General features: G+C 40.9%; 1 protein-coding gene and 1 non-coding gene across 2 annotated transcripts in view; one reads left to right on the top strand and one right to left on the bottom strand.

The window, feature by feature from the left end:
* UBAP2 (ubiquitin associated protein 2) overlaps positions 1-19,663 on the bottom strand; it is a 99,566-nt gene extending 79,903 nt beyond the window's left edge. The window contains 2 exon segments of the mRNA XM_036855625.1: positions 7,598-7,737; positions 19,643-19,663. Coding sequence (XP_036711520.1) covers positions 7,598-7,737; positions 19,643-19,652 — 150 coding nt within the window. The 5' untranslated portion in view covers positions 19,653-19,663.
* On the top strand, positions 16,803-16,909 carry LOC118897614. The gene has a single exon (XR_005020501.1). It is a non-coding gene; the product is annotated as a U6 spliceosomal RNA (small nuclear RNA).
* Positions 19,664-19,877: the final 214 nt, after the last annotated feature.

Below are 19,877 nucleotides of genomic sequence, written 5' to 3'. Positions count from 1 at the left end.
AGAAAGACCGCATGCAGCAAGGAGGACCCAACGAAGAAGGAAGGAAGGAAGAGAGGGAGGGAGGGAGGGAGGGAGGAAGGGAGGGAGGGAGGGAGGGAGGAAGGGAGGAAGGGAGGATGTGACGAAGGAAGGGAGGAAGGGAGGGAGAAGCAAAGGAAAAGAAGGGGAAAACACAGATGTTAAACAGGAGCTAAAATAAAAAATATAAACGATGACAGAGAAAGACAAGTATTATATGATATCACTTATATATGGAATCTAAAAAATAATACCGACTTCCCTGGTGGTCCAGTTGTTAAGACTCCACACTTCCACTGCAGGAGGTGTGGGTTCAATCCCTGATCGGGGAAGTTCCGCATGCCACGCAGTGCAGCAATCAATCAATAAATCAGTCAATCAACCAGTAAAATAAAAAATAATAGCAATGAATCGATATACAAAAAAGAAACGGACTCACAGACATAGAAAACAAACTTATAGTTACCAAAGGGGAAAGAAAGCAGAGGGATAAATTAGAGGAGTATGGGATTAACAGATACAAACTACTCTACAGAAAATAGTTAAGCAACAAGGATTTACTGCATAGCACAGGGAACTGTATTTGATATAATAACCTATAATGGACAATAATCTGAAAAAAAAAATATATATATAAAACTGAATCACTCTGCTGTACACCTGAAACTAACAATGTGTAAATCAACTATACTTCAATTAAAAATATATACACACACACACATATACATATATATATAATAAATGGGAAAAAATCCAAGAAATTGAACTGCAAACCAGTTGTAGAAACTCAATCACTCACTGTATGATGTTTATTAGCAGAATGTGCCTGGTTCAAGACATTTCACACAGAAAATATGGCATATAGAAATTTCACAGAGTATAAGATACACCAAAGCCAGGGACTCTGGCTGTAATATCTTTCTGAAAAGGGATGTAGGATCAATTAAAAGTAATAGGGCAAAGGGGAAGATAACTACAATAAGAGCTCTAAAGGCAGCAATATTTAAACTTAAAAACTGCCAGAGAATTGCCTGTGCTTCCTAAATGTATACAAGTTACAGAAACAAAGAAAGCTCCCAATTCTATTAAAATATCTGATAAAATATTAGTAAGAAAAACACTCAAGTTGACAGACTTCCAGTAAAGATTATAAGCAGAATAGTTATTACCAACAGCATTTTGCTGTAGACAACAGTCTAGGGCTTCTACATATTTATTTTCATTTTATTTTATTTTTTTAACATTTTTATTGGAGTATAATTGCTTTACAATGGTGTGTTAGTTTCTGCTATATAACAAAGTGAATTGGCTGTACATATACATATATCCCCATATCTCCTCCCTCTTGTGTCTCCCTCCCACCCTCCCTACCCGACCCCTCTAGGCGGTCACAAAGCACCGAGCTGATCTCCCTGTGCTAGCTGCTTCTGTTGCGCCCACACATTTCTGTGAAGTCACTATTCATTACCATGTGTAAGGTAAATACCAATTACTAATTTATTCAGACTTAGCTTTTTCAGCTTAAATACTACGATTCTTTGCATTTCTCTTCAGTGATATCTCTTTTATTCCTAAGAGATTACAGACCATCTAGACATAACTTCTGAAAGCACGGTTGATGCACCTGACAGTGGTTTAACAAGTACAGTATTGCAATACTAGCATAGCATAGTGATATAAAACGTTTTAAATCAGAACTTTAAATATTTTTTTTCCTTTGTTTGCTGACTGACCTAGTCCAGAGAAAATTACTTTAAATATTCGATAACCAAAGCACCAAACAAATTAGAGTATGATAGGCAAGTTGTCAGGCTGAGCTCTAGAATGTGTCAAGAGATCTGTACAGCTTGTGAAATCAGAGGAAAAAACAGAATCAAGGGGTAAGTTAACAAGGTTATACACCCTCCCCTACAACAAACATTAGTGACATCCACCATACAACTGTCAAGTGGAAAAAAACTCTTGCCAAAAAAAACAGCATTACTAACTCTCTTTCTCTGGATCTCTCTTTCATTCACTTGGCTCATAAGGAGCTAAAGCTACTTTCACAATGAAGAATGTGTTCATAGCTTTTCTAGTGGAGCCAAATGTTTTGTGCTGGAGCTGTCACCCAGTAAATTTGGAAAATATAATGAAGTAGGATTTTTTGTTTTTAATCATCCTTATGCCCACCATCCAAAGATAAGCATTATTAATATAGCCTACTAGTCTTTTTTCTTAAATGTTTTAACAGCTGTGCTATAATATTGGGTCCTTTCAATAACCAGGCCTTTTCCATCAAAATTTCAAATATTATAATCACTTCATAACTTATGTGCAATATACAATAAAAGCTACCATTTCCTGAACACAACTTATGCAATTTCTAACTCCTTCTAACCATCCTGCAAAGTAAATATTTGTAAGAATAATAACAGGAAACCTCGCTAAAATGGAATCAGGAGGCCAGAAGGGGAAGCTCTCATGCAGTACCACTAGAGGTCAATTACAGGAAAAACTATCATTGCAGGCCCCAATGGGAAAAGATGTACACTGCATCCCTACAAGAAATCAACTACTCTAGCAACTCAGCTAATGAGAAACCCTTATTACCCTGAACCTCACTTTTCTCTAATGGACTTGCTCCAAACAACCCCTCCCAACTTCCTCTTCCTCTATAAAATAAGGTTCCTCTGTTTCTGGGACCCGCCTATGGTTGTTTTTGTTTTTTCTTTTCTTTATTTTTTTGGCTGTGTCGGGTCTCACTTCTGGCACGCAGGATCTTTGTTGAGGCATGCGGGATCTTTCACTGCGGCGCATGGGCTCTTCATTGCGGTGCGCGAGCTTCTCTCTAGTTATGGCATGTGGTTTTTCTCTTCTCTGGTTGTGGCGCGGGCTCCAGAGTACGTGGGCTCTGTAGTTTGCGGCACACGGGCTCAGTAGTTGTGGCGCGCGGGCTTAGTTGCCCCACAGCTTGTGGGATCTTAGTTCCCCGACCAGGGATCGAACCCGCATCCCCTGCATAGGAAGGCAGATTTTCTACCACTGGACCACCAGGGAAGTCCCTTGCCTATGGTTTTTGCCGTGGCTTGCTTGTTCTGAACTGCAATTCTCTGCTATTCCCAAATAAGCCCATTTTTGCTCATAAAATAACTTTTATTTTTAAGTACAATATTATCATACTTCATATTACATTTTTAAAAACCGGAGTTTTTTATCTCCCCGCATGATACTAGATAATCAAATGACAAAACTGGTTACGAGTTTATAAGGCAAACCTATGTCCTATACGTCATAATATGATGCATTAAGAACAGATCATAAGGACTTCCCTGGTGGCACAGTGGTTAAGAATCTGCCTGCCAATGCAGGGGACATGGGTTCGAGCCTTGGTCTGGGAAGATCCCACGTGCCGCGGAGCAACTAAGCCCGTGCACCAAAACTACTGAGCCCGCACGCCCTACAGCCTGTGCTCCACAACAAAAGAAGCCACCACAGTGAGAAGCCCGCGCACCACAACGAAGAGTAGCCCCCGCTCGCTGCAACTAGAGAAAAGTTCGCGCACAGCAACGAAGACCAACGCAGACAAAATTAAATTAATTTATTTTTAAAAAAGATCATCATTTCTGTGGTATTTCTACCAAAAACGCATAACCCCCCTCTCATCATGAGGAAATAGCACACAAACTGAAATTGGGAGACATTCTACAAAATAAATGGCCTATATTCTTCAAATACATCAATGTCATGAAACAGAGACCACATTAAAAGAGACTAAAAAAGGGACTTACCTGGTGGCGCAGTGCCTAAGAATCCACCTGCCAATGCAGGGGACACAGCTTCGAGCCCTGGTCCAAGAAGATCCCACATGCAGTGGAGCAACTAAGCCCATGAGCCACAACTACTGAGCCTGCGATCTAGAGCCTGTGAGCCACAACTACTGAGCCCATGTGCCACAACTACTGAAGCCCGTGCGCCTAGAGCCCATGTTCCACAACAAGAGAAGCCACCGCAATGAGAAGCCCGCACACCGTAACAAAGCATAGCCCCCGCTTGCTGCAACTAAAGAAAGCCCACGAAGTGTAGCCCCTGCTCCCTGCAACTAGAGTAAGCTCGAGCACAGCAACAAAGACCCAACACAGCCAAATAAATAAAATAAATATATAAATAAATTTATTTTTAAAAAAGAGACTAAGAAGAATTGATACCTGAATACAATGTATGATCAAGGACTTAATTAGCTAAAAAGGACACTATTGGGACAATCGGGAAAACGTGAATACAATGTACAGGTTACACTAGATGAGTTGATTTCCTGATTTTTGATAACTGTACTGTGATTACGTAAAATAAGATCCTCATTTTTTAAAATATACACACTAAAGTATTTAGGGGTAAAGATGCACCATATCTGCAACTTATTCTCCAAAGGTTCAGGGGAAAAGCTGTGTGTAGTTTCTCCTTTGTAGAAGGAGAGAGAAAAGGATAAATTAGTAAACATGGTAAAAATGTAAAATCTGGGGGGATCTGGAAGAAGGATATTCGGAAATTATGTATACTACTCTTGAAACTTTTCTCTAACTCTCCAAGTATTTTTTTTTTTTTTAACTGAGGTTCAAAGAGACTTAAGTAATACATCTAATTGGTAAAGTGGTAAACTTAGGTCCCAAACCCAGGTTTACTCAGATTCAAAAGAGCTCATCGGTTTTTCTCTTACATCCTGCTACCTCCATAGGGTATCTCAGTACACCTCCACCATTACACATTTAGAATTGGGCAATAAGCATCTTGTGGAATGATGCACACACACCCCACCCCCAATTTCAGGTTGCTTCCTTAGGAAGTACTTCCCGGAATGGAGTTAATGGATAAGTGAACATGGACAATTTTACTAATACTCCTTTGAGAAATTCTCACAAAACTTTTTTTTTTTTTACAAGGAAAATCAGAAATCCAAGGGTCTAGGAATCCTTCTCAAAGCTCAGTGGGCGGGCTTCCCTGGTGGCGCAGTGGTTGAGAATCTGCCTGCCAATGCAGGGGACACGGGTTCGAGACCTGGTCTGGGAAGATCCTACATGCCGCGGAGCAACTGGGCCCGTGAGCCACAGTTACTGAGCCTGCGCGTCTGGAGCCTGTGCTCCGCAACAGGAGAGGCCGCGACAGTGAGAGGCCCGCGCATCGCGATGAAGAGTGGCCCCCGCTTGCCACAACTAGAGAAAGCCCTCGCACAGAAACGAAGACCCAACACAGCCATACATGAATAAATTAAAAAAAAAAAAAAAGAATAAAGAAAAAATGAAATCTTTAAAAAAAAAAAAAAAAAAAAACTCAGTGGGCAGCTTTTTTCTTCTAATCATATAAAATGAGCCATCCCCAAAGGGCCAATGGAAAAACTATTAGGGACAACACTTGGCAGGAAGGGAGTCCTCCTTCCTCCATTCCGGAGACTTTGATTCTCTGGAAATCATTCTAAGGATTTTATTTGGGTGGAAGATAGAGACAGTTTACATTCTCAACAATTCACTTTTAATATTTAATCTTTACTGATTTGATAAATAACAAAATAAAATGTTTTAATTTATATTTGATTGTAGCAGGATTGTACCTATGATTACTCATAACTTGTATTTAGGCTATTCATGAAACAAACATTTTTCTTAAGTATTCATCTATACAGGGAAGGCCTACTACATACAAAAAGTCCAAATTTTTCCCACAATAGCCAGTCTTTCTTGGTCAGTTGTGAATAAATACCTATCAGGGTAAGTGTATTTAGGAGCAAACACTAAATAAAAGATGTTTGTTTGTTGATAGCAGCAAAATACAAGGCTAACCTTATACTGGAAGATATGATGCAACCACTGAGTTGAGTCCATCTCCTATGTCCCTTAACATCAACAGGGAACTTGTTAAAAAAAGTATCTGTAATTAGCTATCACAGTACAGTCAAATCATCAATCTGAAATTATGATGGACTGCATAAGGTTTATTTACTTACTTCCATACTGTCTCTGAAAAAATGTTTGCCAATCTAGTCAACAACATGTATAAAATGCTCAATTTTGTACCGTGTACTGTGCTTAGCTAGCATTTTACTTGGATTATCTCACTTCATTTAAAATAATAACACAAACAAATTGAAAAGGAGGGACTATTTAACACTGAATATTTTATACAAATGGATCTTGTTCATTAAAAGCCTTTCTAAGGGACTTCCCTGGTGGCGCAGTGGTTAAGAACCCGCCTGCCAATGCAGGGGACACGGGTTCGAGCCCTGGTCCGGGAAGATCCCACATGCTGCAGAGCAACTAAGCCCGTGCACCACAACTACTGAAGCCCGTGTGCCTAGAGCCTGTGCTCCGCAACAAGAGAAGCCCCCACAATGAGAAGCCCGCGCACCAAAGAAGAGTAGCCCCCGCTCGCCACAACTAGAGAAAGCCTGCGCGCAGCAACAAAGACCCAACACAGCCAAAAATTAATTAATTAATTAATTTTAAAAAAAAAAGAAGCCTTTCTAAGATTAAAGCACTCTTCCTAGGTAACGATGCATGAAAGAAAAGGAAGGTTTTGTTTGTTTGTTTGTTTGTTTGGCCGAACCATGCAACATGTGGGATCTTAGTTCCCAGAACAGGTATCGAACCCGCACCCCCTGCAGTGGAAGTGCAGAGTCTTAACCACTGGACCACTAAGGAAGTCCCAGAAAAGGCAGCTTTTTAAAATTGTATAATTCAGGGACTTCCCAGGTGGCGCAGTGGTTAAGAACGAGCCTGCCAATGCAAGGGACACAGGTTCGAGCCCTGGTCAGGAAAGATCCCACATGCCGCGGAGCAACTAAGCCCGTGTGCCACAACTACTAAGCCTGCGCTCTAGAGCCTGCTAGCCACAATTACTGAGCCCGCAAGCTGCAACTACTAAAGCCCGCGTGCCTAGAGCCCTTGCTCTGCAACAGGAGAAGCCACTGCAATGAGAAGCCCAAGCACCGCAACAAAGAGTAGCCCCCGCTCGCCACAACTAGAGAAAGCCCGTGCGCAGCAACAAAGACCAAACGCAGCCAAAAATAAATAAATAAAATTGTTTTTAAACTTGTATAATTCAGATATTTCTCCACTTTAGAGTATTACTTCTCCATATACTTGGGATTTTCACATTACATTCCAGGGACACACCTAGATTAATAATAAAGAAAAGAAGGGACTTCCCTGGTGGTCCAGTGGTTAAGACTCCATGCTCCCAATGCAGGGGGGCCTGGGTTCAACCTCTGGTCGGGAACTAGATCCCGCATGCCGCAACTAAGAGCCAGCTAGCCACAACTAAGACCAGGCGCAGCCAAATAAATAATTTTTTTTTAATAATAATAATAAAGAAAAGGAGATGGCCTAGGTGCTAACAGGTAGGAGGGAAAAGTTCAGGATTAAATAGTTAAGAAACAACGTCCCACGTTACCTGAATCAGTATCTACTCTTTCCTGTTATATACTACCTATTTTTTAAAAACAAGTTTCAAAATCCCGGGTTTCCTAAAAAAGAAAACATTAAAGCAATGTGCCCCCTTAATTTCTGTAATTTTAAACAAAGCGACCAAGAGTTCCACAAAAACTTACCTGTACCACTTGTTTCTGTAGTTGTGTTGCCTGTGTCACTGAAATCTGTGGCTTTTCCCGAGCACCTCTGGACCGGTCACTGCTCACCGAAGTCATCATATACAGTATATACAAAATAATGTATGCACAAAATAGAAAATCTGAAAGAAAGGAGACACAGTAAACAAAACTTCCAGATTACAGAAAACGACAAGGATAAAATTCAGGGATAAGGAAGAAATGTGAGATAAAACATAAAGGTTCTCTAGAATGCAAATTCTAAAGAAACAGACCATTAGGATTTTAGATTTTCCTGGTAGCTCTTAAGCCAATTTTACTAAAGCAGTCTAAACGTCTATGGTTTATGATTATAGCAATTTTAAACAAAAATATCAAATATCACCAATTTTAACCAGCAATTATTTTACCACTATATAATCAGCCCTCTGCATCCACAGATTCAACCAACCACGCAAAATATTAGAAAAAAATTTTTTCAGAAAGTTTCAAAAACCAAAACTTTGAATCTGCCACACTATCGCAACTATTTACATAGCATTTACCTTATATTAGGTATTATAAGTAATCTAGAGATGATTTCCCTTTTTTAAAATTAATTTATTTATTTATTTTTGGCTGCATTGGGTCTTCGTTGCTTTCCCTAGTTGTGGTGCACGGGCTTCTCATTGTGGTGGCTTCTCTTGTTGTGGAGCACGGGCTCTAGGTGCGCAGGCTTCAGTACTTGTGGCACGCAGGCTCAGTAGTTGTGGCTCGTGGGCTCTAGAGTGCAGGCTCAGTAGTTGCGGCGCACAGGCTTAGCTGCTCCGCAGCATGTGGGATCTTCCCGGATGAGGGACTGAACCTGTGTCCCCTGCATTGGCAGGAGGATTCTTAACTACTGCCACCAGGGAAGTCCTAGAGATGATTTAAAGCATACAGGAGGATGTGTATAGGTTATATTCAAGAAATATCACGCCATTTCTTTTTTCTTTTCTTTTTTTTTTTTTTTAGGCCACGCCATGTGGCATGCGGAATCTTAGTTCCCCAACCAGGGATAGAACCCGTGCCCCATGCAATGGAAGCACAGAGTCTTAACCACTGGACCACCAGGGATGTCCCTATTATGCCATTTCTATAAGGGACATGAGCATCCACAAATTTTGGTATCCGAGGGAGGTCCTAGTACCAATCCTGTGCAGATACCAAGGGACAAGTGTATGTAGTTACTACTACATCAGCGGTCCCCAACCTTTTTGGCACCAGGGACTGTTTTCCTGGAAGACAGTTTTTCCACGGACGGTGGATGGTGGGTGGGGTTGATGGGATGGTTTCAGGATGATTCAAGCTCATTACATTTACTGTGCACCTTATTTTTACTATTATTACACTGTAATATATAATGAAATAACTACACAACTCACCATAATGCAGAATCAGTGGGAGTCCTGAGCTTGTTTTCACTTGCCACTCACTGATAGGGTTGTTTTTTTTTTTTTAATTTATTTATTTATTTATTTATTTTTAGCTGTGTTGGGTCTTCGTTTCTGTGCGAGGGCTTTCTCTAGTTGTGGCAAGCGGGGGCCACTCTTCATCGCGGTGCACGGGCCTCTCACTATCGCGGCCCCTCTTGTTGCGGAGCACAGGCTCCAGACGCGCAGGCTCAGTAATTGTGGCTCAAGGGCCCAGTTGCTCCGTGGCATGTGGGATCTTCCCAGACCAGGGCTCGAACCTGTGTCCCCTGCATTGGCAGGCAGATTCTCAACCACTGCGCCACCAGGGAAGCCCACTGATAGGGTTTTGACATGAGTCTGCAAGCAACTGATTTATTATGGTCTCTGTGCAGTCAAACCCCTCTGCTAATGATGATCTGTATCTGCAGCCGCTCCCCAGCACTAGCATCACTGCCTCAGCTCCACCTCAGATCATCAGGCATTAGATTCTCATAAGGAGTGCACAACCTAGATCCCTTGCATGCACGGTGCACAGTAGGGTTTGCGCTCCTATGAGACTCTAATGCCACCACTGATCTCATAGAAGGAGGAGCTCAGGTGGTAATGAAGGTGATGGGGAGCAGCTGTAAATACAGATGAAGTTTCGCTCACTCGCTGCTCACCACTTGCTGTGCAGCCCAGTTCCTAACAGGCCACGGACCAGTACCAGTCCGTGGCCTGGGGGTTGGGGAACCCCGTACTACATGTAGTTTTATCTGCCTCTTCCCATTTGCAGTTAGTATTTGAACCCAAAGGTGACGTTATGTCCAGCCTGGATTTTACCGGCAATAATGTAATTGAAAATGTGATGTCTAGGGGACTTCCCTGGTGGTCCAGTGGTTAAGAATCCACCTTCCAATGCAGGGGACGCGGGTTCGATCTCTGGTCAGGGAACTAAGATCCCACAGGCTGCGGGGCAACTAAGCCTGCGCGCCGCTAAGAAAGATCCCATGTGCCTCAACTAAGACCCAATGCAGCCAAAAATAAATAATTTTTTTTAAAAGAATGTGATGTCTAGGAGCAAGCTATACCTTCAGGCAAAAACCACTTATAAACAATAAACCTTCCAAACAGACAAAAATGACTGTAATTTTCCTTTATTTATTCAACACTTACTGAAGAGCTACTAAGTGCCAAGCATATAACTAAATATAATATGCCATCAAAACACGATTATAACAACAAAATACACTTCACACTCAGTAGGATAGCTATTATGATAAAAAATTAAAAATAGAAAATACATTTTGGAGAAGATGCAGAGAAATTGGAATCCTTGAATACCACTGGTAGGAATGTAAAATGGTGCAGCCACTACGGAAAACCAGTATGGTAGGTCCTCAAGAAAAAAAAATCAAAAGTGGAATTACCGTCGATTCAGTAATTCCACTTCTGGGTATACACCAAAAAAAAGTAAAAGCAGGGTCTCAAAGAGATAGTTGTACACCCATGTTCACAGCAGTATTAATCACAGTAGCTAAAAAGTAGAAGCAACCCAAGTTTCTAACTATAGATGAAAGGATAAGCATATATGGTGTATACACATACAATGGAATGTTATATAGCCTTAAAAAGGGAGGAATTTCTGACACATGCAACAAACATGGATGAACCTTGAGGACATTATACTGAGTAAAATAAGCCAGGCACAAAAGGACAAATACCCTATGACTCTACTTATATGAGTTACTTGGAATAGTCAATTTCACAGGCAAAGTTGAGTAGTGGTTACCAGAGGCTGGGAGCATGCGGAAATGGGGAGTTACTGTTTACTGGGTATGGAGTTTCCATTGAGGAAGAAACATAAAAACTTCTGAAGATGGAAGGTCACAAAACCATGTGAATATACTTAATGCCACAAAAAAGTACACTTTAAAAATGGTTAGGGACTTCCCTGGTGGCGCAGTGGTTAGGAATCCGCCTGCCAATGCAGGGGACAAGGGTTCAAGCCCTGGTCCGAGAAGATCCCACATGCCGCGGAGCAACTAAGCCCGTGTGCCACAACTACTGAGCCTGCACTCTAGAGCCCACGAGCTACAACTACTGAGACCACGCGCCCTAGAGCCCATGCTCCGCAACGAGAAGCCACCGCAATGAGAAGCCCACCCACCACAATGAAGAGTAGCCCCCGCTCGCTGCAACTAGAGGAAGCCCGCATGCAGCAACAAAGACCCAATGCAGCCAAAACTAAAAATAAAAATGGTTAAAGTGATAATTTTTGTTATGTATATTTTACCCCAATTTAAAAAACAGTGCAGCAATGCCTTAAGAGTTTAAATTTCCAACCTAGAATTCTATACTCAGCAAAAATTCCAATCAACGTGAACACAGAAACAAGTTGAGTTCACACATACAATACCTCATAAACTCAGGAAGCTCCTGGAATAAACAAAACCTCTAAAATAGCAAACCAAGAAGAGGCCATTTGCAACTGACACCACAAATTACCTACCAAAATCCATTTACAACATATTTTTCCCTTGCAGTCCTCTTGGAAAGAGGGTGAAAAGCTAACTACTTTCTCAGCCTCCCTTGTAGCTTGGGATAGCCATAGGCCACTTTTCTCGAAAATAATCTGAATAGTCACAGCGCCTTTATTCACAGTCTCCCAAAACTGGAAATACACCAACTGTCCTTTGAAGAGTGAGTAAATATAGCATAACCATACAGTTGAATATTACTCATGAATGAAAAGGAATCAACTATTGAACAACACGAATGAATCTCAAATGCATTATGCTAAATGAAAGAAGCCAGACTTAAAAGGCTGCATACTGTATGATACATTTTTATGACATTCTGGAAAAGACAAAACTAGAGAAAGAAAGCAGATCAGAGATTGCCAAGAACTGGGGGATGACAAGGGGGTCTAACACAGGAGACAGGAGGCTCCACCAAATGACAGTCAAAAAATATCAAGATGACATCTTGACTGCTGACAGCTGACAGGAGGCCTATAGAGCAACCAAATCTAATCAGAGCAGGAAAATAGAGGGATACCAAATAGACGCCTCCAAGAAAATGTTCTTGACCATCTAAAGAAGTTAATTTGCACTTATGAAAAAGTATAGGGACTTCCCTGGTGGCGCAGTGGTTAAGAATCTGCCTGCCAATGCAGGGGACACGGGTTCGAGCCCTAGTCCGGGAAGATCCCACATGCTGCGGAGCAACTAAGCCCGTGCGCGACAACTACTGAGCCTGTGCTCTAGAGCCTGTGAACCACAACTACTGAAGCCCATGTGCCTAGGGCCCATGCTCCGCAACGAAGAGGAGCCCCCACTTGCCGCAACTAGAAAAAGCCCACGCTCAGCAATGAAGACACAACGCAAACAAAAATTAAATAAATAAATTTATTTTTAAAAAAAAGAAGAAAAAGTATAGAGTTTAATCAGTGGTGGGTACATAGAAACCTAAGCAACCGTGGGAAAAAAAACCAAAACAATTATTGTTCCCCATAAAAGGCAACACAGCTCAACTGTAATGTTTATATGATTACAGCAACTTTTTATTTAAATTTACTATGTGCTGAGCACCAAGCTAAATGTTTTACATAAATTTCTCCCTGTAATCCTCAACAGTCTATAGAATTTGGCATAATCCCGATTTTAAGGATCGGAAATAAAACTTGAAAAGGTTCTACACAGACCAATGAGATGCAATATAGTTAAGTCCCAATCGCTTATTTCCTAGGGTATAGAGCCTACAAACCAAACCAGGTACTAAATTACAAAATAACTGTTGCCTTCATAATCCTAAACTAGCAAAACAGTAGCAAGAGGCCAGGACGGAGGAGACAAAACTCTTAATTATGAAAACAAGCCACACAACATCCAGCTGTAGACACTGCAGTCTCCAAAACACAAGACCTACGGCTACAGACACCATAATTTGTAGCCAATCTTTAGCACGCCTTACCATCTCCCTAACTTTTCCTGACAGTCATATATACTCAGAAAAATAGCAATGTTGAACAACATGAACATTTAAAATAACATCAAAGTAAACCCTTTTATATTTTCAAGAATTTTAAATCACTGCTTGAAATGAAGGTCCATTGGAACTCCACAACTAGGAGGTCACTGGTGATCACTGCCAATAGAGCTTTGAAACAGTGGTGTGGAAAAAGCCAAGGTGAGTGAGGGAGAGTGGCAGTAAACTAACCATACTTGCAAGAGGTGGTAGCTAGAAAGAGATACAGAGCATGAAAGCAGAATTTTGTCAGGATGAGGTACACTGAGCAATTCTAATACACTGTAAGCCCCATGAGGACAGTGATTATATCTGTCCTGTGGCTTTTGCTCTTCCAGGGCCTAACACAGGGTGTGCGCTTAATTAGTTAATATATAGTTACTGAACAAAAGAGGCCTATTTATAAGCTGAAGAGGAGATAATTGAGAGGCATTAAATTGAGACAGCAATAAAGAAAAATGATTCACTTGGACAGGAAGAGAGTGCCCTCTCCTCAGGCCAACAGAATGAAGGGCAGGTATGGCAGCAGCTAAATTTTTAGGAGATTAGGAGACACAGACAATGGAGTCGGTTGTATTTGTCTTTACTTCTTTAGTAAAAGAGACAAAACACCTGCAGAGAATGCATACTAGACGAGTGGGGGTGGAGGAATGTAAGAAAATGGCAAAGGTTTTAACTGCTACTAAGCTGAATATGAGAGGAAGCTAAAAGAAGTAAAAAGAACAGAAAAGTGATACGGAGGATCCCAACTGAAAGCAGAAATCTTGAACTTCTAGTGGCACTAATCCACATATTACCATGAAATCAACTAGACTGTCAAAAATTCAGGATCACAACTTAAATGAATAATCAAGGTAGAAGCGGGTTAAGATGAACAGATCCTTTGCTGAAATATCCCACAAAATAAAAAGAACTTGAATTTCAAACCAGAAAGAGTCCACTTACTCAAGTCACGGATGATGTCGCCAGGTGAAGAGCTGCTCATATCTACCTCTAACACTGGGGCCTTTCTCATAAGCTTTAAGCCTCAATACATATTTGCAAACATCCCATCCTAAAGAATGTTCTCTCTCCAGTTTATTACAACCCTGGATGCCAGATTTGCAACCTCATTAAAGGTAAAAATAACACTTTAATGTTTGTCATTAAACATGTGTTTCATTCTAATATAATATGGTGACTCAATCTTTTGGGCCATTAAGTACTTAGACAATTTGAAGAAAACTATGGGCCCTCCCCTCAGAAAAAGGCATATCCACAGAAATTTCTGCCTGAAATTTCAGGAGGATTATATCTCATCTCTTCCCCCGCCTTCCCCCAAAACCCATCCATGAACAACCCACTCCACCTCCTCAGTGCCCATGGATGCACGCCCAGGCCAAAAACCCTGCTCTAAGAATTTAGTAGAGCTCTAAACTGTACTTACAGCTTAAGGGTATCCCTGGATCAAGCAAAATTTAAAACTATAACTGCTAATTTGGCCATTAAACAACATCATATAATTCACACTTTTTTAATGGGCTCTGTTGACCCTTAAAAACAAAAGGCACCTGCTTTGTTCCCAAAGGAACATTTAGGGGCAAACTCTGACCCTCAATAAACTTACACTTAGTATTTAATCAACATACTACCTATGTCCTTTCTGAAGAAACTGATGTTATCAAGATCTGCTGAGATGGTACAAACCCAATCAACTAATTGTAATGTTAAAAGAGTCTGCTGTTTTAGGTGAATATAATTAGCAGGAAAAGGTATACATCCTCCCCTCTGAACCACACTTAAGAGCATGAATTGGAAATAGACTAACCATCTATGCCCTACAAATATCTGCTTGAATCAACTGGCCTAAATGTGGCACATAAAAAATTGTGTACTTCAATGGAATATTACTCAGCTATGAAAAAAATGAAATATTGCCATTTGTAACAACATGGATGCATCTTAGAGATTATCATACTGAGTGAAGCAAGCCAGACGAATATATGATATCACCTATATGCAGAATCTAAAAAATAATACAAATGAACTTACTTACAAAACAGAAACAGACACACAGACACAGAAAACAAACTTATGGTTACCAAAGGGTAAGTAGGGGGAAGATATTAATAAATTAGGAATATGGAATTAACAGATACACACCACTATACATAAAATAGTTAAGCAACAAGGATTTACTGTATAGCACAGGCAGCTATATTCAATATCTTGTAATAACCTATAATGGAAAATAATCAGAAAAAAATATATGTATAACTCAATCACTTTGCTGTACACCTGAAACTAACACAATATTTTAAATCAACTATATACTTCAATTTAAAAAAATAAAAATACTCCCTGGGGGAGTACAAAACAATAATAACAATGTATTTCATATCAAAAAATTTTTAATGTTGAGCCTACTAGATTGAAAATTAAATTTGGGATTTAATACTGTCTGCCACTTAAAAGATGATTCAATGGATGAGATGTCCAAGACAAAGGTATACTACAATGCCCTAACTGATCCAACCTACCCCCTTTAGACTGTATCATATCCAACTAGGGAAGCCTAGAAACCCATTATCAGTCTTCTCAAGGCCCTCTTTTTAAAAAGCCAGATTTCTCTCTCTGCTGCCAAGGCCTAAAATGGGGAAAGCATTATGTAAAAAACCAGCACTTTTCAAAGCAGAATCAAACCTAGTAAGTTTTTGGTTTGGCTCTGTTACTGCTCCAAGAGCTACTACAAGGCATTTGAACTTGCAGGAACCCTGCCTCCAGAGACAGAGGCTTCAAAAAAGAAGGGCAGGAGAGGAATTGGAAAACAGAAAAACAAAACCAATTCCAGTGACTAAATATAAAATGTTATATCAAGTTAAATAAAAAGCTGAAAGTGGAGCATGGCAATATATATGGCAAAATGAAAACTTTAATGTAGAATGGCCATAATATTTCATGCTTAGGGAACATGTTAAAAGTTTTAAGAATCCATTTTAGTAACAAATCATTTTTACAAAAGGGTAGCAGTAAAACAATATCCACTCGGAAACAATTTCCTTAATATTCTTTTGGTCATATTTTATAAGAAGTCTCCATTGCCCCTTAAAGTGGCCTATTTATTGACTTATTTATTTATAGTAATAATAAGCAAGCAAGGGCTTCCCTGGTGGCGCAGTGGTTGGGAATCCGCCTGCCAATGCAGGGGACACGGGTTCGAGCCCTGGTCTGGGAAGATCCCACATGCCGCGGAGCAACTGGGCCCGTGAGCCACAATTGCTGAGCCTGCGCATCTGGAGCCTGTGCTCCGCAACAAGAGAGGCCGCGATAGTGAGAGGCCCGCGCACCGCGATGAAGAGTGGCCCCCGCTCACCGCAACTGGAGAAAGCCCTCGCACAGAAATGAAGACCCAACACAGCCAAAAATAAAATAATAAAAAAAAAAAAAAAATAATAAGCAAGCAAGCACACACATCTGTATCTATGCTCATCTCTACCCAGATTATAACCATCAGGGCCACAAATTCTTATTTCCCTCAGCCTTGCACTCCACCGCCATCCCCAGAGTATCTTTGCATCCACAGCTCCTGACAAAGGTTAGAGGTTCTGGGTCTACCACAAGGTAATTGCCAACAAAAAAATACAAAATACAAATGATAACACCCTGGATTGAAACCAGAAATAATGGAGTCACCTATAAGGGGTTAGCGAGACAGTTTTGAAAGGACCCTGCTTTTCAAGTGTACGATTCAGAGGAATGAGGAACATTAGTTAAAAAGTAAAAGGTCAGTGCTCGTTTCAGCAGCACATATACTAAAACTGGAACGATACAGAGAAGATTAGCATGGCCCCTGCACAAGGATGACAAGCAAATTCGTGAAGCGTTCCACTTTTTGTAACACAACATTGTAAAGCAACCATACTCCAATAAAAATTAATTTAAAAAATAAAAGGCCAGGGGGCTTCCCTGGTGGCGCAGTGGTTGAGAATCTGCCTGCTAATGCGGGGGACACGGGTTCGAGCCCTGGTCTGGGAGGATCCCACATGCCGTGGAGCAACTGGGCCCGTGAACCCCAACTGCTGAGCCTGCGCGTCTGGAGCCTGTGCTCCGCAATAAGAGAGACCGCGATGAAGAGTGGCCCCCACTTGCCGCAGCTAGAGAAAGCCCTAGCACAGAAACGAAGACCCAACATAGCAATCAATCAATCAATAAATTTTTAAAGAAAGAAAGAAAGAAAAAGAAAAGGCCAAAAAATAAATAAGTAAATAAAAGGCCATACCACACTGCCACTCACCACTCTGAGAGGAATGATGGGTAGAAGGGGCTGAGTCAGCTGCAGAAAAATGACAAAATATCTACCCCCAGCATGGAATAACCTACTTGGCAGGTGATGGGCTATCAGAAAGGCTTGACTGGGTAATTCCCTGGCAGTCCAATGGATAGGACTCCGTGCTTTCACTGCCATGGGCCAGGGTTCAATCCCTGGTCGGAGAACTAAAATCCCATAATCCACACAGAGAGGCCAAAAAACAAACAAACAAACAAAGAAGACTTGACTGGAACATTGTAGATACAGCGGGAAATCCTCCTAAGAAGAAGAGAAGTTCCATGCAGACTCAATTCTACACTATAATATTAAGGAAAGCAAAAAAGACTGTAGATATGAGGTAAATCCACAATTATGAATGAAGAGACTAGAGGACCACAATCCTGGAAATCAACAAGACTTCTGCTGTAAAGAACATGTACTAATCATAGTTTTTTTTTTTAAAAAAGTGGCTCCTGAAATCAATCCTGGATAAATCTGAGAAGCTGAGCAGAAAAAGACAAGAAATATAAGTTCAAAGCTTGTACTGGGGGGATTCCCTGGTGGCGCAGTGGTTAAGAATCCGCCTGCCAATGCAGGAGACATGGGTTCGAGCCCTGGTCCAGGAAGATCCCACATGCCGCGGAACAACTAAGCCCATGTGCCACAACTACTGAGCCTGCGCTCTAGAGCCCGCAAGCCACGACTTCTGAGCCTGAGTGCCACAACTACTGAAGCCGTGAGCCTAGAGGACATGCTCCACAACAAGAGAAGCCACCGCAATGACAAGCCCGCGCACTGCAACCAAGAGCAGCCCCCGCTCGCTGCAACTAGAGAAAGCCCGTGCGCAGCAACAAAGACCCAATGCAGCCAAAAAAAAAGCTTGTACTGGACTAAAGCTGTGGTCAAGAAATATTTATGAGGAATTCCCTGGCGGTCCAGTGGTTAGGACACTGCACTTCCACTGCTGGGGGCCCAGGTTCGATCCCTGGTCAGGGAACTAAGTTCCCGGAGGCCACGCAGTGTGGCCCAAAAAAAAAAAAGGATTCCAAAAAGAACTAAGGTCAAGCAGCATTGCAAACATCCTAATTTGTAGAATAGAGGCATTCCTAGCAAAGCAAAGTACACTTTTTAATATTTAGAACTGCAAATTTATTATAATAGTAGCAACTGCCATCGTATTATCGACACTCTGGGAATCACTTTAACTCCAAATTATCACATTATCTGTGCAAGGTGGGTATTACGATATCTGTTTTATAGGTGAATATATAACCTATCCCATAGACCTAGGCTAAGTAATAAGGGAGTTGGGATGTACAGGTCTGTCTTGATGCCAAAGTTTGGACTCTTTCCACTATTTCACACATTCTATCTAGCTCCTTAATAAGTTCTCTTCAGAAAACTGTGGACCCAAGGCATTAAAAAATTAATGCAGGGCTTCCCTGGTGGCACAGTGGTTGAGAGTCTGCCTGCCAGTGCAGGAGACACGGGTTCGAGCCCTGGTCTGGGAAGATCCCACATGCCGCGGAGCGGCTGGGCCCGTGGGCCACAATTACTGAGCCTGCACGTCTGGAGCCTGTGCTCCGCAACAAGAGAGGCCGCGATAGTGGGAGGCCCGCGCACCGCGATGAAGAGTGGCCCCCGCTTGCCACAACTAGAGAAAGCCCTCGCACAGAAACGAACACCCAACACAACCAAAAATAAGTAAATAAATAAAATTTAAAAAAAAAAAGAAATGCCAAACTTGTAGGGGTTAATTGTGCCAGAAAAAAAAAAAAAAATTAATGCACCCTTTGGCTGTACAACAATATGAATGTACTTAATGTCACTGAACTGTACACCTTAAAATGGTTAAAAAGGTAAATTTTATGTTACACATATTTTATCAAAATTTTAAAAATCAATTCACCCAACAATTTTGCCCACAATTACTATCAAATAATTAAAGAACAAGTCATTCTAATTATATTAAAGAGGCAAGACATGAAAATTAAAATGAAAATATGAGGATGAAATTAGCTTTGATACTAGAACCTGATAAGAACAGTAGGAGAAACAATAATTATAAGCCAATCTGACAGATATCGCCATAAAAATTCTAAATTGAATCCAGCATTGTATAAAAAAGAAAATACACCATAACCATGTCCAGGATGTCCCAGGAATAAAGTTGGTTTAAGAAATGAAAAATCCTCACAGACTTAGAAACCAAACTTACGGTTACCAAAGGGGAAAGGTGGGGGGGAGGGATAAATTGGGAGTCTGGGACTGATGTATACACACTATTATCTTTAAAATATATAACCAGAAAGGACCTACTGTATAGCATAGGGAACTCTGCTCCATATTCTGTAACAACCTAAATGGGAAAAGAATTTGAAAAAGAATAGATACATGTATATGTATAACTGAATCACTTTGCTGTACACCTGAAACTAACACAACATTGTTAATCGACTATACTCCAATATAAAATTTTTTTTAAATTTTAAATAAAAATAAAATTCTGAAGAAATGAAAAATTATTTAATAAAATCACCAACTTCACAGAATA

The sequence above is a fragment of the Balaenoptera musculus genome, chromosome 6 (genome assembly GCF_009873245.2).
Source record: "Balaenoptera musculus isolate JJ_BM4_2016_0621 chromosome 6, mBalMus1.pri.v3, whole genome shotgun sequence".
Lineage (NCBI taxonomy): Eukaryota > Metazoa > Chordata > Mammalia > Artiodactyla > Balaenopteridae > Balaenoptera > Balaenoptera musculus.
This window is presented reverse-complemented; position numbering and strand designations above follow the sequence as displayed.